The sequence below is a fragment of a genome, unplaced genomic scaffold (assembly GCF_019419815.1).
Source record: "Pyrus x bretschneideri cultivar Hongxiangsu unplaced genomic scaffold, Pyrus_bretschneideri_v1 Contig57, whole genome shotgun sequence".
Lineage (NCBI taxonomy): Eukaryota > Viridiplantae > Streptophyta > Magnoliopsida > Rosales > Rosaceae > Pyrus > Pyrus x bretschneideri.
Window position 1 is genome coordinate 623,498 of NW_025999795.1, and position 23,915 is coordinate 647,412.

General features: G+C 39.9%; 4 protein-coding genes and 1 non-coding gene across 10 annotated transcripts; 4 read left to right on the forward strand and 1 right to left on the reverse strand.

Moving 5' to 3' along the window:
* The first annotated feature begins 1,530 nt into the window (after window positions 1–1,530).
* Window positions 1,531–3,575, forward strand: LOC103932212 (cytochrome P450 89A2-like). The gene is made up of 2 exons (XM_048571007.1): window positions 1,531–1,678; window positions 1,775–3,575. Exon 2 carries the CDS (start codon window positions 1,781–1,783, stop codon window positions 3,341–3,343), a length of 1,563 nt encoding a protein of 520 aa, XP_048426964.1. The 5' UTR covers window positions 1,531–1,678; window positions 1,775–1,780; the 3' UTR covers window positions 3,344–3,575.
* A 2,191-nt stretch (window positions 3,576–5,766) lies between these two features.
* On the forward strand, window positions 5,767–10,471 carry LOC103932219. 3 transcript variants are annotated; one of them, XM_009341772.3, is made up of 11 exons: window positions 5,769–6,304; window positions 6,395–6,481; window positions 6,689–6,832; window positions 7,562–7,650; window positions 7,880–7,968; window positions 8,085–8,188; window positions 8,276–8,375; window positions 8,784–8,859; window positions 8,966–9,077; window positions 9,165–9,696; window positions 9,775–10,471. In XM_009341772.3, the coding sequence occupies exons 1-11, from the start codon at window positions 6,004–6,006 to the stop codon at window positions 10,265–10,267; spliced, it is 2,127 nt and encodes a 708-aa protein (XP_009340047.2). In that variant the 5' UTR covers window positions 5,769–6,003; the 3' UTR covers window positions 10,268–10,471. The 3 variants fall into 3 exon arrangements, with proteins under 3 accessions (XP_009340046.2, XP_009340047.2, XP_048427059.1); XM_009341771.3 differs by having other exon boundaries at window positions 5,767–6,304; window positions 6,689–7,650; XM_048571102.1 differs by having other exon boundaries at window positions 6,161–6,304; window positions 6,384–6,481; window positions 6,689–7,650.
* A 412-nt stretch (window positions 10,472–10,883) lies between these two features.
* Window positions 10,884–13,818, forward strand: LOC103932220. 4 transcript variants are annotated; one of them, XM_009341776.3, is made up of 6 exons: window positions 10,884–11,017; window positions 11,516–12,233; window positions 12,517–12,575; window positions 12,721–12,849; window positions 13,177–13,312; window positions 13,404–13,818. In XM_009341776.3, the coding sequence occupies exons 2-6, from the start codon at window positions 11,529–11,531 to the stop codon at window positions 13,677–13,679; spliced, it is 1,305 nt and encodes a 434-aa protein (XP_009340051.2). In that variant the 5' UTR covers window positions 10,884–11,017; window positions 11,516–11,528; the 3' UTR covers window positions 13,680–13,818. The 4 variants fall into 4 exon arrangements, with proteins under 4 accessions (XP_009340051.2, XP_009340050.2, XP_048427111.1 ...); XM_009341775.3 differs by having other exon boundaries at window positions 10,932–11,280; XM_048571155.1 differs by having other exon boundaries at window positions 10,939–11,017; window positions 11,144–12,233.
* A 2,474-nt stretch (window positions 13,819–16,292) lies between these two features.
* LOC103932239 (kinesin-like protein KIN-10C) lies at window positions 16,293–20,583 on the forward strand. Its single transcript, XM_048571106.1, is given in 19 exon segments — window positions 16,293–16,576; window positions 16,704–16,869; window positions 16,977–17,177; window positions 17,276–17,489; window positions 17,607–17,785; window positions 17,787–17,819; window positions 17,921–18,168; window positions 18,279–18,321; window positions 18,516–18,566; window positions 18,686–18,730; window positions 18,832–18,888; window positions 18,984–19,040; window positions 19,123–19,207; window positions 19,303–19,625; window positions 19,704–19,750; window positions 19,832–19,853; window positions 19,937–20,005; window positions 20,128–20,166; window positions 20,269–20,583. Coding segments are annotated over 19 exon segments (2,136 nt in total). The 5' UTR covers window positions 16,293–16,364; the 3' UTR covers window positions 20,314–20,583.
* On the reverse strand, window positions 20,575–23,114 carry LOC103932221. The gene is made up of 5 exons (XR_007253383.1): window positions 22,079–23,114; window positions 21,910–21,986; window positions 21,387–21,498; window positions 21,171–21,287; window positions 20,575–21,042 (listed from the first exon to the last, which is right to left on the reverse strand). It is a non-coding gene; the product is annotated as an uncharacterized protein At3g49055 (transcript).
* Between the last annotated feature and the right edge of the window lie 801 nt (window positions 23,115–23,915).

Sequence of the window (23,915 nt, forward strand, 5' to 3'; positions counted from 1 at the left end):
GTCAGATGCCCAGGACAAGACCGTTGGCCGCGGCAATGACTCCTTCAACACCATCTTTTCCGAGACCAATGAAGGAAAGCATGTCCACCGCATCATCTTCGTCAATCTAGAGTTTACCATCTTCTCTGATCTGGAGCCTTGCGCTATCTTCGTCCGAATGAAATTTCAATAAAATCAAGGGAGAGACTGAGAGCATGCGAGCAGAAATGGAAGGATTTGAAGAAGTTTGGGTATATTGAATGGTTTGTGGATTTATATAGAGAGAGAGATAGAAAGAGAAATGAGAGATGGAGGAACTTGATGGGTTTCAATTTGGAATCGAAGAACGGAGAAGGCTCTTGAAGTTTTCATTGTATTATAGGAATTGGCCCATCATTCATCCAAATTGGTAGGTTTCTAATCCCCCAACAATGCCCAACCATTATATAATAGAAACGGGCCGGTCCCGAGCCCCATGGGTTTGAAGATTTGGAATCGCCCCACCCCGGATATGTCACCTCCCTGTCCCGCCTCGTTTACTCTCAAAAAAATGGACCTGCCCCAAATCTTGATTACTCACCCTGACTCGCGGGTTCTCTGCTCGTTTCCCACCTCTAGCCTGAATTATCATCTCAGTAAAAATTAGATCCTTGAATTATTGTTTGGGTAAAAGAAGTCCCTAAATTCATTAAAAATTGCTAATTTTATCCATATTATTATATTCAAAGCTATTTTATCCAATATTTTGTCAACTTAAGTCACTTGACACACTTTAGAGTGTAATACCGTCATTTTCTCACCTATAAGCCCTTACCATTTCATATAGGTTGCAAATCTAATGTCTAATTTACCCTCCAAAATTAACTTCACACTATTTCTTTGTGAAAATTACCAATCTATCCTCCAATGTGTATCACATGCAAGTAACGTAACTTAAAATTGATGGAAAATTGAATATAGTAGCTTCGAATCTAATATTAGAGATGTAATTGACATATTTTTATAATTCAAGGACTGATTTTTCTAAAAAAATAGTTTAGGAACCTAATTTTTGCTTAGACAATAATTTAAGAATAAATTGACAGTTCACCCCCATAATATATAACACCTTGAGATGAATTGTCACCTAATCGCGATGTTAATTTTCAGTGAATTCATGAAGCACAATAATGTTTTATTTGAATGTAGGACTTATTTTCTGCTGAAGTTGTCATTCTGTTCACGTATTTCATGAAAGAAAGAAACAGAACGTGTTTGATGAGTGAGAGACCTGCGCGTGTCATCGTGAAATAGTACCAAAGACAGTACATACGCACGTAAACAAAACATTGGATGCCAATGACCTTTTTCACGTGGTAACATATATGTAGTTGAGTTCGGATTCTCCTAGATTATTAGCAGAAAATAAAACTAATGGATAAGGAAAGGGATTCTTTTCTCCTAATTTATCAAATTTAGAGATTTGAATTGTTGAAATTTGATTAAACGGCTAAAATTATTATAATTTTTAAAGTGAACATCTGTTTGTAGCCGTTGGATCAAATTTCAACAATCCGAATTTCCGTATTTTATGGATTAGGAGAAAGAGATATAGAGATGATCATTTTGCAATGGATAATTTTCCAACAGCTTCGCCTGACCCGTGATGAGTTGATGATCTCCGAGTCAGTACCAGCGTTCGTCAGCAAATCAATAATTCGTCAGTATTTTTCATCTCTTTTCTTGCTTTCCACGATTTCTTCATCTCTTTATATAGTTGTGGAAAATTAATAATTTATTGTCTCATTGCTTACAGTTCACCATGGAAACCTGGTTCCTTATCCTCATTGCCCTCTGCGTCTCCTTCCTCCTCAAGCCCCTTCTTTCTCTATTCCTACCCACTTCCGTCTCCAAACCCAAGCTCCCTCCCGGTCCCCGCTCAATCCCCATCATCGGCGGCTTCTTGTGGATCCTGAAACCCTTCTTGGAGATCGAGCTCATCATCCGCAAACTGCAGGCACAATACGGGCCCATCATCTCCTTCCCCATCGGCTCCCGCTCCGCCGTCTTCATTGCCGACCGCTCCCTCGCCCACCAGGCCTTCATCCAGAACGGCGCCTTATTCGCCGACCGACCTGGGGCCTTGGTCACCAACAAGTACACTACCAGTAACCAGCACACAATCGCCTCCGCCGGATACGGCACTACGTGGCGCCTCCTCCGCCGCAACCTCACCTCCGAAATCCTCCACCCTTCCCGCATCAAATCCTACGGCAACGCCCGCAAATGGGTTCTCGACATCCTCGTCAACCGCCTCAAAACCAAGTCTCAATCCCACTCCGAAGGTGGCGTCATCGGTAGTGTTAGGGTGGTCGACCACTTCCAATACGCCCTGTTCTGCCTCCTCGTTCTAATGTGCTTCGGCGACAAATTGAACGAAGAGCAAATCAAAGAAATCGAGCGGGTGCAGCGCCAACAACATTTGAGTTTCGGGCGGTTCAACATCCTCAATTTCAAGCCGAAATTGACGAAGATTTTCCTGAAAAATCGGTGGCGGGAATTCTTCAAAATCCTCGAGGAACAACGAGAAGTGCTCGTCCCTCTGATTCGAGCACGACAAAACAAGGCAAAGCAGGGCAGCAAAAACGACGACCAAGACGATGAATTGGTGTTGTCGTATACTGATACGCTGCTGGACCTCGAGCTTCCCGACAGCAAACAGAAGCGGAAGCTTTCGGAGGACGAAATGGTCAACCTCTGCTCGGAGTTTCTCAACGCCGGCACCGACACTACTTCCACCGCGCTGCAGTGGATCATGGCTAACGTAGTAAAGTACCCACAAGTTCAGGAGAAGCTGTTTTCAGAGATTAAAGGGGTTATGGGAGAAACGAAGGAGGATGTGCAAGAGGAGGTCCTACATAAGCTGCCGTATCTGAAAGCCGTGATCTTGGAGGCGCTGAGGCGCCACCCGCCGGGGCACGTTTTGTTTCCGCACTCGGTGACGCATGACGTGGTTTTGGGCGGACACCTGGTGCCCAAAAACGGGACCGTCAATGTCATGGTGGCGGATATAGGGTGGGACGCGCAAGTGTGGGAGGACCCCATGGCGTTCAAGCCGGAGAGGTTCTTGGGCAGCAACGGCGGAGAAGAAGGGTTCGATTTGACGGGAAGCAGGGAGATTAAGATGATGCCGTTTGGGGTGGGGAGGAGGTCCTGTCCTGGGTCGGGGTTGGCAGTGCTTCACCTGGAGTACTTTGTGGCGAATTTGGTTTGGAAGTTTCAGTGGAGGCCTGTGGAGGGAGATGACGTTGACCTATCAGAGAAGATGGAGTTTACTGTGGTGATGAAGAATCCATTGCAAGCCCACATAATCCCAAGAATTTAATATGTGTGAGAATTCTGGCATAATTCTTCGACGCATGTTCATGTCAGGAATTAGTTTAATTATCTGCAAATAAGTAGTCAGTTTAGATTGTCTACAGGACTACAGATAATTAGGAGGTATCTCGACTATTAATCATGGGATTAATTGTTGCATGGTTTAGCTATTTTTATTATTTCTACGTGTATTTATGTTGAAGTTTCGGTCAACGAATAAACATCAATCAATTTTCATATTCTCGAGCTTTCAATTCTAGTCATTAGTTTTCGACAGTCCAGTCGTTAAATTCACGAGTAATGTTATTCATACCATATTTCTATATCATTTTAAATAGTATCTGATGTGGACAACCACATCATTTGAAAAATTTGCAAAACCCAAGAAAAGAAAGGAGAAAAACTCGTCGTATACCACAATCATTATTTTATTAATTAGTTTTTCTTAATTATTAGTTTATTAAATAATGAACTAAATTTAAAAATCTGATTAATTCAAATGATGTAGTTGTCCACATCAAATGCCACATAAGGTGGTATGAAAATGTGGTACAAAAACATGGTATGAATAACATTACCCTAAAGGGAATTGTTATTGACACTCCAAAAATCTCATTTTACACTCCAAACTTTCTATATTTGGAAAGAAAAATACACTTATGAGGAGTGTAAAACGAGATTTTTGGAGTGCCAATAACACTTCCCTACTCTAAATTCACCAATTTATTCCTTACATTGATTATGTAATCTTGAAATCTTGGGTTTTTTATTCACTTTTGTAATTAAAGACAGATTTTTTAACTTTTGTATTTAGTTTGTGAGTGATTTGAGTGAGGTGTATTTGCTACTTTGCTAGTCACTCTGCAATTCTCCTCCTCTTTTTTACTCTTTTATCGGATGACTAATACAACATTCAAGAGCTTTCTCCATCTTCTTATTTAGTTTAAACTCTTTCTTTCCGACGATTGAAATTGCTAAAATTAGACTGGTTGTTGCTTAGTGTTTCTTCTCTTTTTCTTCCATGTTACCGAAAAAAATACAACTTCCAATGATTTAAGTAGATTCGGTGAAGAAAACAGTTTTATTAGCAAACGGAGGATCACACCGTCTTTTGGTATTCTTCAACATGCGCATAGAAGTATAGAATCACCAAGCGTTAGGTGAATCACAGTATTACTTACAAGGGCGAGAGATTTTGCTTAAGCCACGTGATAAAATAACAATAACAATTTAACATTGAACTCGCCATCATGTTTTGGTCTCTGGATTGATGATTGCACGTGCAAAAATTCCAGTACTTCAATTTACAATAGGGTAGGGTTTCTACCATCAGTCGCTCAACTCTATTTAATGCTAGAGAAATTAAATTTAGAGACTAAGTTTATAAATTAAATAATGTGTCATTAATAAGAATAAACATATTTATTAATGTTTAAATAATAAACAAATCATTAATTTTCATGTCTCTTAATTTTTAAAATTTTATCTATAAATTTAATCTCCTTAGCATTACCTGTTAGATAAAAGAGAGAAAATCATCGAGTTTAGGTCAAGAAGACAAAGTAGCAGGGAAATTGATGTTGCTTTTTTGTGAGGTAATTTGCTTTTGCAAAAGTAGGGTGTGTGAGTTTCCCAAAAAAAAAAAAAGTAGGTGCGTGGGGTAAATAAGAATCATGGCTTTTTTTTTTTTCTTTTTTTTTTATATGGAAAAAAACGTGTTTACAAACACGGGGCGTGTCGTGTTCAATAATATATTGTCCTTTTTAAAAATTTTCTTCTTATTTAAAAACACATTTTAAGAAGAAAAAACGTGTTTTTTTTATAGGTAAGTCTATGTAAATTGTAAAGGACAACACGTTCTAAAAAGAAAAAAAAACGTGTTTATTTTTATGGAAAAAAACGTGTTTTTCTTTATAGAAAAAAACGTGTAATACATTATTAAATTACTGCGTGTTGCCCTCTACAATTTACATAGACTTAACACCACTAACATAATGATACAAAAGTTGCATAGGCATACCATAAAATTCTTCTCAACAAATCAAAAAGAAGAAATAGTTGTCCTTTAGTACTACACTGTAGTGATATTTTTCTTCAGGTGTAAGTGAGAGGTTTTAGGTCTGATTCTCGCCAAATTCGAATTTGAACCACATTATTGCTAACTTATTGTGATGCTAAACTCACCCTCTCTCTAGTGTAGATAATGTCGTTTGTTTAAAATAAAAAAAACAAAAAGTTATGGCAAAGAGAGAACACTTCGATCGTTTTTTTCCTCAACGTTAGTTTTTATTAGATAAGATGTTAAATTATCTGCGATAAACTTTGAATTCACTTTGCAATTACGCTTCCCTCGTTGACTCCGTCAATAGATCATAAAATTAAAATACGACCCAAAAAAAAAAAAAGACAATAAAATTAAAATATTATGAAATTCAAAATCAAAGAGTGTGTCTCTTCCTTCCTCCTCAAATCCAAAACCTTCGAAATCACACCCATTTCTCTGCAATTCAAGCTCGTAAAAACCCTAATTTCAACTTCCCCTACCGAAGCTTTCCTCTCTCTATCTCTCTCTCTCTCTCTCTCTCTCTCTCTCTCTCTCTCTCTTTTTATATGTGTTTCAATTGGGTGTAATTTCCCCCAATCCGAAACCAGCAGCAGTGAATTTCCATGGCGACTGTGACTGCAACGTGCTCCCCGAGCTCCCTCCAGCTTCGCTTAGCTCTCAATTTAGGCAATTGCAGTAAACCCTCCTCCGTTCTCGTACGGTGGCGACTGGGGAAGCTCGATAATCGGGCTCGAGTGCTCTGCGTTGCTCAAGGCAGTGAGAGGTACGGGAGTGGATTGGAGCCCCGTCGCAAGGGGGTTTCGTGGGTCAGGTCGAACTCGAGCGCTGACGGGTTTAAAGGGTGGTCCGATTCGGATAATGGGGAAGAGTCATTGGACTCGCAGAGGAAGAAATGGTTTGGAGGTCATAATTGTTCGACTCTATTGGATTGACGTTTTCTTATCAGTTATGCTTTGTCTGGCTGCTAACATTTGTGGAGTAGTTTGCTCTCAGGGACTGTGGGAGCTGGAGTTGCCGGAGTCGTTCTTGTTGCGGGGCTTACTTTTGCAGCATTGTCTTTGGGAAAACGAAACAAATTGAGTAAGTTGCTGCCTTATTTCTTTCGATAATCGGCAAGCTTAGAATTGGACTGGAAATTCGGTGGTGTTAATGGAAATGGAAGTGTTTTGTATTTTCTTGCTTTGTTTTGGTTTTGTGGAAGATCATGTGTTTTATGGAACAAGTTTGCCTTGAGTGGTATATTTTTAGTTTTTGGCTAAATGTTAAAACATATGTGGATATGTTCAGGCCCAAAACAACAGATGGAGCCATTAACGACGCAGCAGGAGCGGTCTTTGACTTATGATGATGACAATGAGAGGAGTACAGAAGATGTGGATGATCAAAGCAATGTGAAGCATGATGCTAATAGTAGTCCGGAAGAAAGGACAGGTACTAATGAGGATTCTTCTTCATCTCCAGAAATTGATGAGTCTCCCAGTGAAATTAGAGTTGGTAATGATTATGATATAGGGGGCTTGTCAGGACAAGATTTTGAAAAAACATCCAGAGGTACTGAGGTGGTTAATAGTGCTTCAGATAAAGGAGATACGCCACATGAATCAACTTCTGATGACAAGTCAGTTGAGCCTGGCGGCAATGATTCAATTCGTGCCTCTGGGCTTGAGGATTTTGACAGAAGCCTCGCTGTAGGTATAGGAGATTTGGCTTCTGAACTTAAAGAGAACCTAGAGAGTGTCAAACCAACCAACTTGCAAGCCTCTGAAACTAATCAGTCAAACCTTAGCATTGAACCCCAGGATGGAGTACTGGGGACAAGTGAAAACCAAACTGCCACTTTTGAGTCTTCTACTTTTATTGCCGACGCACAGGAACTTAGTCAACCCATAGCTCTGGATACATCAGTTACAACACAATCAAACACAATTTTAGAACCTCAGGTTTCATCTGAAGATAACATAGGGCCTGTAACCCCATCTTCAACCGAAGAAAACCTTGACCTCAGCAAAACACTGCAGGTTTTAGCTGAGGGAATTAGTTCATCCCTGGAAGAGAATACCATAACTGAAAGTGAGCCGTCTAGAAGCAAATCACAATTACCAACTGCTGGGAATTCCTTCACTTCTGCTGGAATACCTGCTCCAACTGTGGTTTCTGCAGCTCTACAGGTGGTTCCTGGAAAGGTTTTGGTTCCGGCAGTTGTTGATCAGGTCCAGGGGCAGGCATTAGCAGCGCTGCAAGTGTTAAAGGTACTGACGTTGTCATGTTTTGCTTTTAATTTCCTTATCTCAAAGTTATTGGAGGATTTTTTATTTATTAATTCAAACTGTTACTGTATTTGATTCCGTAGATTCGATAAATTTTGAAATGGAAATCTTTGACTCAAATATCAATGTTGTTCTCATTAGTTTATAATTTTGTTTGTAAGATGTTAAGCCAGTTTGTAATCTGTAATTTGAATGTGACAATGGTTTTCAGGTCATAGAGGCTGAAGTTCAACCTGGTGATTTGTGTACACGGCGTGAATATGCCCGTTGGTTGGTTTTTGCAAGTAGTGCTCTTTCAAGGTATACCTCCTTCGTCTCTGTGATATAAATCTTGGCAACGTGTTTTCTGTTTTGCAATTTGTGATGCATAGTATAGGTCTACACTTTTTGACATATTTTCTTGGGGTTAACTGTAGGAACTCAATCTCTAAAATATATCCTGCTATGTATATTGAGAATGTTAGTGAGCTTGCATTTGATGATATTACACCTGAAGACCCTGATTTCCCATCCATTCAAGGTTTGAGCATGTTAGATTTTTTTGCTATAGCGTAAGAGACAGTGTGAATAGGCTTTGTTTGCTTATTATTTCCTTGCATCCATTCAGGTTTGGCTGAAGCAGGACTTATCTCAAGCAGGCTGTCAAGAAATGATATGCTTTCTTCCTTGGATGAAAATGAAAGTTCATTTTACTTCTCTCCTGAAAGGTAGTATATTTGATTCCTTGTAACATAGTGTCCTCTTTAGTATGTTGTTTCCTTAAAATCACTTTGTGTTATTAGATTTGTGTCTAGTTCCAAATACTCGGGGTTTACCTCCTCCAAACCAATTATCCTGGCCGTTCACAATTGAAAATTTGACAAGTACATCATGGCATGGTATCTTTACTTTTGGAAATTAGTTGCTCTAGTTGTGAGGGCTTATCTGTATTTATTTAATATGTTTCTCTGCTCGCATTTAAATGTATAGTCGATTTGCTTTTTGTTACTGAATTGAGGCTAAATTACATAGTTTATGGCTTTTCTTATTTAGTGGGTTAAGGCTTTGTTGTTGTTGTTGTTGTTTGTGTGGTTTTTCTTATTTGCCTTCTTTTTTAATGCCATTTCTTGCTGCAGCCCTCTATCACGCCAGGATCTTGTAAGTTGGAAGATGGCCCTAGAGAAAAAACATCTCCCAAAAGCCGACAAGGAGGTTGTTAACAATATCAGTTTGTTTTCGGTTTTGTTGTTTTTGAGCTACTCTTGTGCTTGTAGGCCTGAATCGTTAGTTCTATACTTACTATTTTTCATTTGGACAGGTCCTCTACCAAATTTCTGGTTTTATAGACACTGATAAGATACATCCAGATGCATGTCCTGCACTTGTTGCTGACCTATCTGGAGAACAGGGTATTATTGCTCTTGCATTTGGTGAGTCATGACTCGTACCTATATTTCTAATTTTAACAGAAGTTTATGGGTTTGATAGTCCACATTTCCTTCTCTTTTGTTTTAAAGGTTACACCAGACTCTTCCAGCCTGATAAGCCAGTAACAAAAGCCCAGGCTGCTATTGCCCTTGCAACTGGAGAGTATTCAGACTCGGTGAGTGAGGAGCTTGCACGTATTGAAGCAGAAGCTATAGCAGAAAATGCTGTGGAGGCACATAATGCTTTAGTGGCTGAAGTTGAAAAGGATGTGAACGCAAATTTTGAGAAGGATCTTTCCATGGAGAGGGAAAAAATTGATGCTGTGGAGAAAATGGCTGAAGAAGCAAGACGTGAATTGGAAAGGTTAAGATCCGAGAGAGAGGCAGATAATATTGCCTTGATGAAAGAACGTGCAGCTGTTGAATCAGAAATGGAAGTTCTGTCCAAGTTAAGGCATGAGGTGGAGGAACAATTGCAGAGCCTAATGAGTAACAAAGCAGAGATATCCTATGAAAAAGAAAGAATTAGCAAACTTAGGACTGAAGCAGAAACCGAAAGCCAGGAGATTGCACGCCTACAGCATGATCTAGAGGTTGAACGGAAAGCATTGTCCATGGCCAGGTATTTAGCTTCCAAGTCTTATGTATCTGTTTCGTTATTTTCACGCAACATTCTAAGACTTTAATCTTTGTAATCCAGGGCTTGGGCTGAAGATGAGGCAAAAAGAGCAAGAGAACATGCTAAAGTACTCGAGGAGGCTAGAGATCGCTGGGAGAGGCAGGGCATCAAGGTAGTTGTTGACAATGACCTCCAAGAAGATACCTTGGGTGAGGCTACATGGCTCGAGGCTGGCAAGCAGTTCTCGGTTGAAGGAGCTGTCAACAGGGCGAAGAATTTGATGGATAAGCTTAAGGCACTAGCAACAAATATAAAAGGGAAATCCCGAGATATAATCGATCAGATCATCCAAAAGATAGCCTTGCTCATATCCAATTTGAGGGAGTGGATCCCCAAGGCAGGAAAAGGGGCTGCAGAACTAAAAGACGCCGCCATTTCAAAGGCCAGTAGATCAGCCCAAGAGTTGCAGCAAAGCACATCGGAGTTTAGCTTGGCCGTCAAAGAAGGTGCCAAGCGCGTCGCTGAAGATTGTAGGGAAGGAGTGGGGAAACTCACTCAGAAGTTTAAGACGTGACCGCGATCTCTTAACGATAAATTTTGGACGTCGGGCTGTTGTGTAGTCAGAAATGTAAAACAGTTTTGAGAATTTGTTGATGAAGGGCACAATCCATCTCCTAAGAGAATCTGTTTATACCATTGATGATTAGCTAGGAAGCGTTTTGTAATAAGTACAATTACACATCTGAACTGTAATAAAATTGCCCCGTTACACTTTGAATGTAATGGTTAAATCCAACAACAATATAAATTATCATACGTTTGGCCGGTGAAAACCAAATAACATAATAGTTTGCACGTGAGACCGTTGTATACGTGAACATAGTTGGCTTTTTTTAGCCAAAATGACATAACTTTTCACTTTAAAATCGATAAAAGTGGTCTCCGACATTAGTTATTGCCAAACATTTTGGTCATTTCGTGAAAAATTTCCTTTAATAAAAAATATTTTTGTCAAATCAACTCCTTTCCTTAAAAATGGTAATTTTTTTCGATTTAATATTTATATAAATACTAATTAACCGTGGACAATCTCAGTAACAGTTTAGCTGCCAGAATAATATTCTCATCGCAATGTCTTTTACCGCGGTAAAAAAAGTAGATGGACCAGCGAGCACGTGAGACATGAATAAAACGAAACAAATGGTAAGTGCCAATCGAAGCCAACAGTGATGATTGGCCTTTACCGCGCACCTTCATCATGTTTCCACCCACTTCCATCTCTTCTCCAAGTAATCAAGAAACCCCAATGGGCATTGACTTGCAGGTACGACCTCCCTTCACACTTCCCCTTCACTATTTCCTTCAAAATTCAATTAAATTAGTACCAAATTTGTATAATGTACGCAAAAACCACGCTTTAATTTCTCGTGTCTTTGCCGTGAGATTCCAGTATTTGATCGAAACCGAAATCTGGGTATCTGGTACTTTCTCTCTGCTCCTGAAGATTTTTTATCAGTGCATCAAAACACAGTAATGGTTGAGACCCAGTTGACCCAATCGAGCTCTTTGTCAAGTTTCAGCTTCTGGGTATGAAAAGATAGCAGCTTTGGTTCCATTTTTCAAGTATTCAATTTTTGTGTAATTTGGGGTCAAGTTATATAACATTGTGTTTTATTTGATGTGCTTCTACTGATAGTTCTTGTGAACATTAGTAAATGAATACCTGTATTGCGTTTGCGAAAATCCGATTGATGCTGCTGAAATGTCCTTAGGCATTGGTGTATTGTGAATTCTGAGTTTTGATGTGTCATAGTATGTTTAGATTGTAGGACTCAATGTCAATCCTATGTGGGTGTCCTATCCTTGAGTGTGTTTATTGTCTGGCATGTACCCGCTGGGCGTGGAAGCGATGCCTCCACACAGCGGGTCATGACAGTGAGACTTGGGGTATTTCCACTGCTGAAGAATTTGAGCCTGTTCCTCGCCTTTGCCGCTACATTCTAGCTGTTTACGAAGATGACCTTCGATGCCCTCTTTGGGAACCACCCGGTGGGTATGGAATCAACCCAGATTGGCTAATCTTGAAAAAGACTTATGAACATACCGGAGGTCTAGCTCCTCCGTATATATTGTATCTTGATCATGATCATGCCGATATAGTTCTTGCCTTCAGAGGCCTTAACTTGGCAAGAGAGAGTGACTATGCAGTTCTGATGGATAATAAGCTGGGTAAGAGGAAATTTGATGGCGGGTATGTTCACAACGGGCTATTGAAGGCTGCTCAATGGGTCATGGATGCAGAATGTGAAATGTTGAAAGATCTGGTGGAGAAGTATCCAAAATATACTTTGACTTTCACAGGACACTCCCTAGGGTCAGGTGTAGCAGCATTGTTAACAATGTTGGTAGTGCAGAACAGGGATAGGTTGGGGGACATTGATCGGAAGAGGGTTAGGGGCTATGCTATTGCACCGGCGAGGTGTATGTCATTGAACTTAGCAGTCAGATATGCAGATGTCATCAATTCTGTTGTGCTTCAGGCAAGTTTTTAGTCCCTCTCTTTGTTCTTAATTTTTAAATAAGTTTAAATGAGTATACATTTTATTATGCTTCTGCAGCCTTAGATTTTATACTTATTGGCATCTTCTTTCTCATTGTTGTGTAAAATTTTCATCCCAAAATATTTCTCTGTGTTGGCGATGCGTGGAAGCTTGTTCATTTAGAAACTAATTAGCAAAAAGTTGCATCCACCACTATAATCTTTAAGTAGTAGTTCCGTCAATCCTTTTCGTAGATTTGATTGTGGTCATTATGCTGGACCAGGATGACTTTTTACCGCGGACTGCTACACCCTTGGAAGACATTTTCAAGTCACTTTTCTGGTATAGATGGCTCTGATCACTCTTTTCAACCATTGTTTGTTCACAGCTGAAGGCAAACTCATATTTTGAGAATTAATTAGGTGATGAAATCAAGTTTTGCACTTTAATTTATCTGGATTAAAGTTGGATTTGATTTTTGAAACAGTTTGCCGTGCATATTGTGCCTACGATGTATGAGGGACACATGTATACCTGAGGAGAAAATGCTCAAAGATCCAAGGAGGCTCTATGCACCTGGCCGCCTCTATCACATTGTTGAGAGAAAGCCTTTTAGGTATTGTCTAGCATTAATGAGCATACTTAACTGTGATTATCTGCTTAGCCAACCGCTACCATAAATTACCGAGAACAAGTTTTCACTTCTGTTTTTGCTTTTGTCAATGTGCGATCATTGTGCAATATGTAAATTCTACTGTAACCCGACATGAAATATTCTAGACCTATATCCAGCCTTGTTAACTATACAGTGGTACCTGGTATCCGTGGGATTTGCCACATCCACGTTGAACCAAAGATATAGCTTTGATGTTTTGCTGAGCAGGAAGTCACTTTTGATGCTATGCTGTTAAAAGATCTCCCATCTATATAATTTTGTTTGCAGGTGTGGAAGATTTCCTCCCGTTGTCAAGACAGCGGTTCCGGTGGATGGGAGATTTGAGCACATCGTTCTTTCTTGTAATGCCACTTCTGACCACGCTATCATTTGGATAGAGAGAGAAGCCCAAAGGGCTCTAGATGTAAGTTTTTAGCTCAAGTCTCAAGTAGATCATAAAGCTTAAAATCGCTGCCCGGTGTCTGAACCTCTGCCCTTTTTTCCCCTCCCGTCAGTTATTATTGGAGAAAGATCAAATCATGGAGATTCCATCGAAGCAAAAAATGGAGCGGCAGGAGACGATAGCCAAAGAGCACTCGGAAGAGTACAAGGCTGCATTACAGAGGGCCGTCACATTGGCCGTGCCTCATGCATATTCACCGTCTCCGTATGGAACTTTTGACGAGAAGGACGAGGAAGATCACTCGTATGGATCGAGCGGGGAGTCTTCGGTTGGTTCGACGAAGAAAAGCAAGTCATTCACAGCGCGGTTTTTCGAGAGAAAAGAATGAAAGAAGGGAGTGATTGTTGTTGTTATTACTGTTGTTTGATAAGTAGTGATCGATCATTACAGCAATTGTTGCAGTTACAAATATAGAGAAAAGAATAAATTTGCAACAAACTATAAATTCATTGATTCATTCTGTGCTTTTTTCTCGAGCCAAAAGTTGTGGTTTTCTGCAATGCCAAATTACATGAAAAGTTTAAATTCCGAGATTTAGGTAGTATAAAAATTAAATCATATTCATCTAATAACAATTAACGTAGTCGTTGAAAGTGTTTAAACAAAAATGCACTCACGCATATGAAAGCACTATATTTACAACGAATAGCAAGCGAGAAACTAATCACAAAAGGTGTCAGTCATTGTGACAGTATCTCAAACCAATTACGCTGTGTAATTAATTCAAGATATGACATTGTCTTTATAGGAAAGGCGGAGTCTTGTTTAGTAAAATATTGTTTTTAAGTCGAAATTGACTGCTTCAAAGTGTTATACATTTAACAGAAAAGAAAAAAAGAAAGGCTTTAGTGCAGCTGAAGCAAGTAGTACCTCTCAGACCCTCAGGAGAGGAGGTTCAGCTTCAATGGCTTCCCTTGCCTCGATCGTCCTTCTTCTGGCCGCAACGTCTTCCTTCGCCAGCTCTTCTGCCGAAATGTAAGAACTTCATCTCAACTTTCTTTTCACAAGCTCCATTTTGTTTCAGTAGCAGGAAGGAACTGAGGAGGAAGGAAACCAACCAAGAAACTGTAGTACATTTTGGCCACTCCTTTCGTTCCAACCGAATTGACCTGTCATGCGTTGTCCAACTATCCTGGCAACCAAGATCAGGTACATTGACGAATTTCTTATCGATGAACTGGCTGTTGTTGCTATGGCCTTCGGTTCCTGAACTGGCTCCTTCAGAGAATAGTTGTCGACCGTGGTTGAAACTCTCTCAGCTGAGGAGCAAGGTCCGGCTTGATTGTGGAAGGAGGAGCAGCATGCCGAGACCCGTTAGGGGGAACGCGATTTTGCTTTTCTCTCCTCATCCGAATGCATCGCCGGACAAGGGCAGTCCACATACCAGATGTCCTGTACTTGAAGGGGAAATGCGGTGTGCCACAAAATCCCTTCACGCAAAAGCCATTGCCCGGGAGGAGATCCTTTAGAAGCTTAAGCTTTTTAAGCATGTTCGAAAGTGCTTGTAGGAAAAGCTAGCGATTTTAGATAATCAAAAACGCTTTGAACAAACGTTTGGTGGATAAAGTTAAAACTGCTTATCATTTAGGAAGTAGGTGCTACTTCTAGTCTAGAAAGTAATTTGGGAAGCACTTGACGTGCTTCTAATATAAGTGCTTTCAGCGGAAGTGCTTCCTAGACCAAAGCTTCAAACAATCTAAAGATAATGAATTATTACAAAAAACCCAGATGGGTAAATGTTCAGATTACCAGAAACACTCAAAATTCCAACATAAATTACAAAAAAAAATTCGAACCCAAAATTGGTGAAGAACATGAAAAAGCAGTAGATTGATGATCTACTGTACCGACTCAGGAGATTGATTTGGTTTCTTCAAAGAACATGAAGATCTGAAGGCCTCGATCTGCGACTGGCACTTGACGTAGTCGCCTTTGTTCTCCTCCAAGCATTTCTTCAGGGCCTCGACGTCGCACGCCGACGTTATCTTCTTCCTCTCGCCGTATTGTGTTTCCGCCGCCCTCGATTCCATCGTTTCCGACGACTTCGCTCCGATGGGTTGAAATTGAAGAATTTGTGAAACGCGAACAAAAATGAAATGCGAACTCACTAAAATCACATTGTTATATTAAAAAGTAAATAATGATACTATTCATTTACCTTTTATTTTATTTTTATCGTTAAAACTCAAAATTTTCAAATTATTTTCATTAGTTTTCCTTGTATTACACCTCCAGTTGTCCGGGTCATTCAAAATGGGCCATGATGCTTCCTTTGGTTTTGGGCACAGCTCACCATTTTTCGGATTGCAACATGCACGCTATTGGTTGAATCGTTGTCAAAAATTAAGACGGGACGAATGGGAGCATGCCGTCGCCGAGACAGTTTGAGACGAGCCAAGAGAAATTGTGTATCAGATTTGTACGATCTTGATAACAAAACTAAAAGGCCAAATAGAGACAAAAGTTGAAATGGGTCAACCTATAAACATCGATGATGTTTTCTACTTTACAAAAGGAAAATTATAGCATAAAAAAACAAAATTCGGTCCAATTTTAGATTTCCGAATCATTAAATATGTAAATACTAAATCCCGTACCAAATGATTAGGAACTTTTTTAATTTAGGATTGAAATTTTTTCGGTTTGATTTGAGATTTTCGAGAATTTTTTCTCACCCTGTGTAGCCGAATCGACCCGAAAGACAAAAGTTAATTGAATTCAATTTTTCGAGATTGCCCTTTGAAGGTCAATTAACATGTTTAGGTGGGTACTGGATTGTTCTGTGTTGGCCCAATTAATTATTCGATTCGTATCCTTTTCGGGAGGGAGCGTGTAAGCGCGCCACGTCAGCAAAATTTGAACTCCCTCCCAAAATCCTTAACGGCTATTTTGCTGGCACTTACGAAAATCATAAATAAAATATAAAAAAAACCAGAACCATATCAAGGGATAATTCGCACTGTTCTCTCTCTCTCTCTCTCTCTCTCTCTCTCTCTCCATCTTCAGTTCTACGATGGCGTCGTCTTTGGACGACAACCCTGACCGCACCAAGACCCCAACACGCTCCAAAACATGTCGGAAGGTCCGATTTGTAGCGAAAGTCAGGGGATTTACGGACTCAGAGGCCGAGTTTTCCAAGGGGGACTCTTGGATCTCCGTGAAGAAACCGAATGGAGAGGATTCAGAGAGTGTCACTCTCTCTTTCAAAGAGCAGCAGCCTACAAGGTAACGTCGATTTCTGTATCGAATTCCTACTGATTCTTACTCTTTGGGTTTTGTTACGAAATGAAAATTGTTAATTTTTGTGATTAAGTGTAAGGTTACATGGATTTTCCTCAATTTTGTGTTGTAGCCGTAAAGAATCGTATGAATTGGATTACTGCTACGACCAATACGAAGACAATGGCGTAATCTTTTCGCGAGAGGTGAAGCCTCTAATACCTGGAGTTCTTGGTGGTTGTAATGCCACTGTTGTTGCATTGGGAGCAAGATGCAGTGGAAAGACATGCTTAATTCAGGTGGGGTGTATTTCTCCCTAATTTTTTCCCCCAAGTTTTAGTCTTTTAACTATTTTTTCTTTCGAAATAGCATGTATAGTGATGAGTTGAACCACTTGATTTTGAAGGGTTCTGCTGAGAAACCAGGTTTGGCAGCTCTAGCAATGGCTGAAATTTTTTTGGCTTCGGAGAAAGATGGAAATTCCGTTACTATATCATCTTACGAGGTCTATCAGGACCATGTGTATGATATCTTGGATCCAGAACGACGACTAGTTTTGGTACAGGGTGATGTTCAAGGGAAAATTCGGCTTAAAGGACTTTCTCGGGTAAGTTATTTGTTGTTTGTTTTAAATCTAGATAGCAAGATCGGCTTTCTATTTTGCATTCTTCATGAGTCATGACATATCTGTTCATACCTTTCCAGGTTCCCGTGAAATCAGTTTCAGAATTCTACAATTTATATGTAAGTGGGTGTGCTTCCTGTAAACGAGCACAAAAAGCTTCCTGTAAACGAGCACAAAAAGTAGCTACTGAACTTCCTCGTCGCGGCCACAAGGGCTTGATAGTGCATGTATCATCTCATAGTGAAAGCTCAGATGCCCTTCATGTGGGAAAGTTGAATTTTGTTGACTTGGCAGGTTGTATGTTTTTTTAACCACAGGCCAAACATGTTTCAGCCTCTTTTTTTCTTCTCGTTTGTTGTTTGTTTGACAATGTTATATAGGAAATAACTTTATTCAATCTCCCTTTAATAGGTTATGAGGGAACCCGTAGCCATAGGAAAAGTGTCAATGGCCTAAATCTTGTGGAGACTAGTAAAATTCACAAGTCAATATATGCCATGTTGAATGTTGTTCACGCTCTGAGCGCTTCTGGAAATCATGTACCTTACCGGGAAAGCAAACTTACACACTTATTGCAAGACTCCCTGAGTAGGAGCGAATAGAGTTCTGATGGTCACTTGCTTGGTAAGAGTTGTTCGTTTGGTTGCAAGGTTTTCTTTTTCTGGTTTATTGTTGTCTGGGAGCTTTGGTTGTCTTTGACCTTAATTCTTTCTTTTTCAATGTAGAAACCAACATTTTGTCAAGATTCCATGTACATGGTAAGCCTGGTGTCTCGCTCTTGTCAAAATAATAATGGGGCTGTCATGGAGTCTTCAAAGAAAACTAAATGTTTGACAAGATCAGCGGTGGTTCCATCACATAAGGGCCATATACCGCAGACCATTGTGGCTACAACAAAGAAACAAACCATTTCCAGAGCGCCTCTCTCTGAAAAGAAGATCAATTGCAGTATGACTCCCGTATTGAAAGGAAGGTATGTTATGAAGGTCTCCCTTTGTACACTAAGTTATAGCTGAATCATTTGTTCCCTTCCAGTAATGACTGTAGTTTTTGAAATATGTGCTACTTTTTTTCTTTTTAAAGGAAGCTATTTGATGTAAAAAATCAATTGACCAAATCGAAGAAGGTACATTATCTCTTACTTTATGTTGAGTATTGTAGTCATATATCCTGGATATTTTTGATTTAGTGAAAAGATAGAAAAAACACCACCTTATATACTAGATTACACACTTATATGGGAAGCATTTTGCAAATTGATGTAATCAGATTCCGAATATGGTTTTTCAACCTGAGTTTACCTTATTAGTTTTAATGTAGGGAAGTTCAATCTCAGTTATCGCGACCTCAGAAACTTCTGTAGATAAAGAGGTAGGGGTCTTTTATATTGTACTTTTGATTTTGTCTATATTTAGAATTTCAAGAAGTGAGAACACTTTTGGGGGAGTAATCTTGTATTCTTATTTAGGCATTGCATCGTATTTTTGCAGGAAATGTCCGTTTCAAGTGTTACGGAAGTAGCAGAACCTTCAGTGGTATGTAACTCATCCTTCACAGTACTCCTGTATTGTATAATTTGTATTGCTATAGACAATCATTTGGAATCTTCGATTGACGTCACTGATGGTCTATGCAGGAGAATACGTTGTCAGATGCACTGAAGCCTCTGGAACTTACTTCTATGGGTGAAAAGGTAAGGTAGAAGTCTAGAAAAATATATTAGGAGGATTTTGTTTTTATAAGATGTAAATGTTAAAGGTGTGATGGGTGTCAACTGACATTTTGCAGGATAATTTATCATCAGATGCTCCAAAGCATGCAGAAAGCATTTTAATGGCAAAAAAGGTAATGGAAGGTTTCAACACAGAAGCATCATGAGTTGGAATTGTGGAGTACCTTCTTAATGCATATTTCATATTGTTTCCAGGATGTTTCTTTTAATTCTGATGCTCATACTGAGCAACATACTCCAGGTGTCAATAGCCGAAATGACTTCTCTTTACTTGAAGAAGGTTGGTTTCTTATGGTTTGAATTGGCAAACCTCATCTGCAAGATATTGGATGCAAATTGACCTAACAAATCCTAATTTGGTGCTTCAATTGACAGGTCATCATGTTGAAAAGGAAGGCAAGAACTCAGATGTCAATGATGAAAAATCGCCGCCAATAAGTTCAAGATTACAAGAATTATCAAACAATCTGAAAAACCTTCTTTCTGCAACTCCTGTGTGCAAAAAGATATCAGATGCATCAAAAACCGACTGTTCTGCAACTCCCTTATGCATCAAGATGCGAGAGGAGAATGATGCTTCATCCAACAATGTAGAACCGAAAACTCCAGCTAATCAGGGTATGAAAGACAATAGATGTGAGGTTACAAATGTCAACAGCCCTTGGGAAGCGCTTAGTGTGCGTAATTCTGAAGTGAAGGTATGATCTATACCTTATCTTCGTTCTGTTCATGTCTTCAATTTCGTTCCAAGTTCTAATGTTAAACCGTCATTGCAGCATTCTCTTGTTCAAGAATATCTTGGCTTCTTAAATACAGCTAGCAAGTAAGTACATATGCTTTCAATCAGTAGTGTGCTTCATATCCTGTACAAGCCTAACCCTTTCTTCATTTTTTCTACTTATAGGGAAGAATTGAAAAGATTAAAGGTGAGGATCGGTTACTTTTTTTTATTATCATCGCTGTTCTCTAGCATTTTTTGTTTTCAACTTACTTGAAAGTTTACGTTTAGGGGATTGGTGAGAAACGAGCAACCTACATCATGGAACTGCGCGATGAATCTCCGAAGCCCTTCAAGAATGTAAGTATTCTCAAATCCCACATCAGAGATTTTAAAGGACAACAAAACTAGTAGGGGATGGATGTAGTTATATAATGCTTTTAAGTTGGTTTCTAATCCGATGTTGTTTTCTTTGTTTTCAGCTTGATGATTTAGAAGAGATTGGACTTTCGGCTAAGCAGGTATATCTCAGTCGATTTTGAGACTTGTATGGATAATTTGCTTAACATATGGAAGTATCGATGTGTTCAATTTGACGCTGGAATTTCTGTTTTGTTGCACAGATTAAGGGACTGATGAAGAAGGAATTTGGAGGGCTATTCAATTAGCAAATCTAAAATTTGCAGACATCGGAGAATTTATCTCGTTGTAATTTATTTCTGTTTGGAAACATCGGAGAATTTCTCTCGTTGTAATTAGCGAATCTAAAATTTGGAGACATCGGAGATTTCTCACAAGAACAGATAAGTCTTGTTGGCTGGCACTGGCAAAGTATCATATTGTCTTAAACCTTCATGTAATTCGTTTATCGTGTAATACTTTGTACTCTGTTTTCTTGATTCCGCAACTGAAATTTGAGAGGACGGAAAAGGAGGAAACACTGCACATTGCAATCGTACTCAAGCAATTGTTTCTTTACATCTAAAAAATAAACGAAGAAACAAATTCAAACAAATACAACTGAATTGATCCGAAAAGTAACTGATTTATCACCCGCTATAGTGAAGCAAGGCTTGCATTTCTGGTAGTAATCGTTTTACAGGCTTAATACTGTTTTGTGCATTGTTAGAAGCTTTCAGGAGTCGCCATGGCCAACACATGTGTCTCACCCTTCGGTTGTTGCGCTCTCTGCTCTCTGCTTCTTCTACTTGTTTCGTTAGTTCTTCTATACGTGCCCGTAGTCCTGATGCCCTGCTATCGGCCAGCTGCAGGGACCTCTCTGCTGCTGCCTGCGCAGCCATCGCGGTCACTGCAAGTTCTTCCTTCATCTTCAGTTTGCCATTTGATATGTCCAGAGCCGCTTTTGTCTTCTCTAATTCTTGCTTCAGAATGGCGATCTAATGGAATAGCATACCAAAGTGTGAGAGACTAAATTCAAGAACACCAGAAAAGGAAATAAAGCGTAGAACTAAATCCTAGTAAACAATTAAGCAGTAGCAATTACTAACGGGGAGTAGAAACTTACCACTTTCTCACGTTCTCCTATCTCAGTTTTCCCAGCTTCAACTTCTAGCTCGCAAGCTTCTCTCCATCTAGCAACCTCTGCTTCACTTTCCTTTATTTCGATCATGAGTTCTTCAACCTTACAACCATAAAATGACAGAAACAAGTCAGCAAGAAGATGAGTACGCTTTAGGACCGCAAAGCAAACAAACAACGGATTTTTGTTATTGTCCATTACATTTTGAGTTAACACCCTCTCTCTATTTTCTAACTCCTTGATGTACTGCGTGTTTTCCGAAATTTGTTGAGCTTGTTTTTCCGCGAGACTCTGCAAGCGCTCAGTGTCTGACCTGGCATAGAATTGATAATAAGTAATCGACAACTAAATGAACGATGCTCAACATATATAGTACAGTACGGTTATAGTACAAGTATGGTTAGAGAAGTGCTTTCAGTGGTTAGAGAAGTGCTTTCAGAAACTCATATTCATAAAAGGCTTCAACTGTTGACAACTTTTCATCACAAAATATTAGGAATCATACTCAAACAGTTACCATTTCCCTCAACTAACCAACGTTCTCCTTTTTTTTTTCTGAACCGTTCGTAAGAACTAAGAACTGCCATCATTTTGAAATCGAAATCCAAATGCAAATTCAGGTAACTAACACCGAAACAAAGCTTATATCTTCGATAGCTGACCTACCTCACAATCAAAATACAAATGCAAATTCAAATACGAACATAATTCAATGACGAACTACCTAGATTCATCCAGAGATCTTCTCAACTGAGTGATCTCAAGCCGCAGGTTCTTCATGATCTTCTCTACAGTCGAGGCCTGATACGAATAATCAAACACGAAAATACCAACGAGAAATCATGAATTAGCTCAAACAATCAATGACCGAAACAACGAAAAATTGAACTCACCAGACTGATAACCCCCTCTTCACAGTCACTGCCATCCGATTTACTTCCTGCAGTAGACCCTGCACCGTCCAGCTTATCCCCGAATTCTCCGGCGACTGCTCATTGCCCCCACTTCCCATTATAAACCCAAACCCAACTCTCTGCAAAATAGGCACCCGCTTCTGCTCGCTTCCTTTCAACCTCTTCACCACCGCCTCCTTCTCCGCTAGAGCAACCCTAAGCAGGCTGCTGATATCTCTGTTCTCCTCCGTCAGACTCACCACGCTATTCTCCAACTCCTTCTTCTCCTTCTTCCTCAGCTCTTTATACTCACTCACCTGCGCTTCCGCCGAAGCCGTCAGCCGGGCAACCGCCGTAATCTCCTCATAAACCGCCCTCCATTCTGGGTCGGATTCCGATTCCGCACCGGTCCCCTCAGCTTCTTCAGTTCCATTCCCTACTTTTTCGTCGCCGACGCAGTCGATTATTCCGATTATGCCCTCCTTGATCGATCGGAGCGAATCCAAGCACTTCAGCAAAAACCCATCTCTCTCCTTTCTCTCAAGCTCCAATCTTCCAATCGTCTCCCGACAAACTCGCACCTCGTTTTCAATCACCTCCTTCAATTTCAGCTCCTCCTCCAATTTCGAGTCAAACCCATCTTCCTTTTCTCTCAGACAACCTTCGAGCTTCTGAATTTCGTCGCGAAGCGACTCTCTCTCGCCGGAAATTTCTCCGACGACTTTGGTTAGCTCGACGTTGTGAGCCAGGGCATCGTCTCTCTGCTGCCGGATGAGATCAGAGTCTTCCTCCATTGCCGCCGACTTCGACAGCAGGGCCTGGTGCGACTGGCGGAGGGACTCGAGCTCGGCGAGAAGACCATCACCGGATTCGGAGGTTTCTGGGTTGTTCCGCGGATCTGGGCCGTTCACCTGGGTTTCTGGGAGTGCTTCTGTAGGGTTTTCCATGGTCCATAGAGCAGACGATGGCTATAGATCGTCATGAAGTGCGTGACTGATAGGGTTTAACTTTCAGAACTACCAGTCAAAGAAGTGTAGATGGAGAAGGAGAGAAGCAAGTTTGTGCGAGTTTGCGTTTTGGCGCGGGACACTTTCTGATGGGCCAGAAAATTTTGGGCTTTTCTCTGAAACTGGGCTGTTGAAATTGGGCTTTCTGTTGAGTTGACTTTTTAACTCATGTGTTGGTCCGGATTTAGCGCTGCTTCCGTTGAATCGAACTACGACGAATTGTATTAAGTTTATATGCACCAAGGGAGACGACATTTTCTAAGATCCAGTTTAAAAGTTAGTCATTTTTTTTTTAAAATAATAAAACACGTAAAATAGGGGGTTGAATATCCCCAAATGACGGATGAGGATTCTCTTCACATTCTTTTTGTGGGGATCCTAGAGATTCTCACATCATGATCGTTTATCGTACATCATGCAGTCAGTTTTCGTTAAGTACTATTTGTGTTTAATTTTAAATAAATAAATTTAAAATATTTTTTGACCGTACGATGTACGATAAGCGGCTAGGATATAAGAATCCATAGGATCCCCACAACTTGGATACGGATGGGTTCCATCTCCCAAATGACCCCTAGCAAGCCTTAACTTAATAAAAGGACATTAAACCTGAATATTATAAGAGTTTTTTTGAAGTACATTTAAAATGATTGAAAGCGTTTTTATAGAAAATATTTTTGGCAAGTACCTTCTACAAGAAGCACTAGTTATGTGTTTCTTCCAAGATAAGCGCTGTAAGTGTTTTTCCTATGATTTACTTACATTTTTACTAAAAATTAGCTCTAAATACATTTTTACCAAAAGTAATTTCGACCATTTTAAGATCGCTT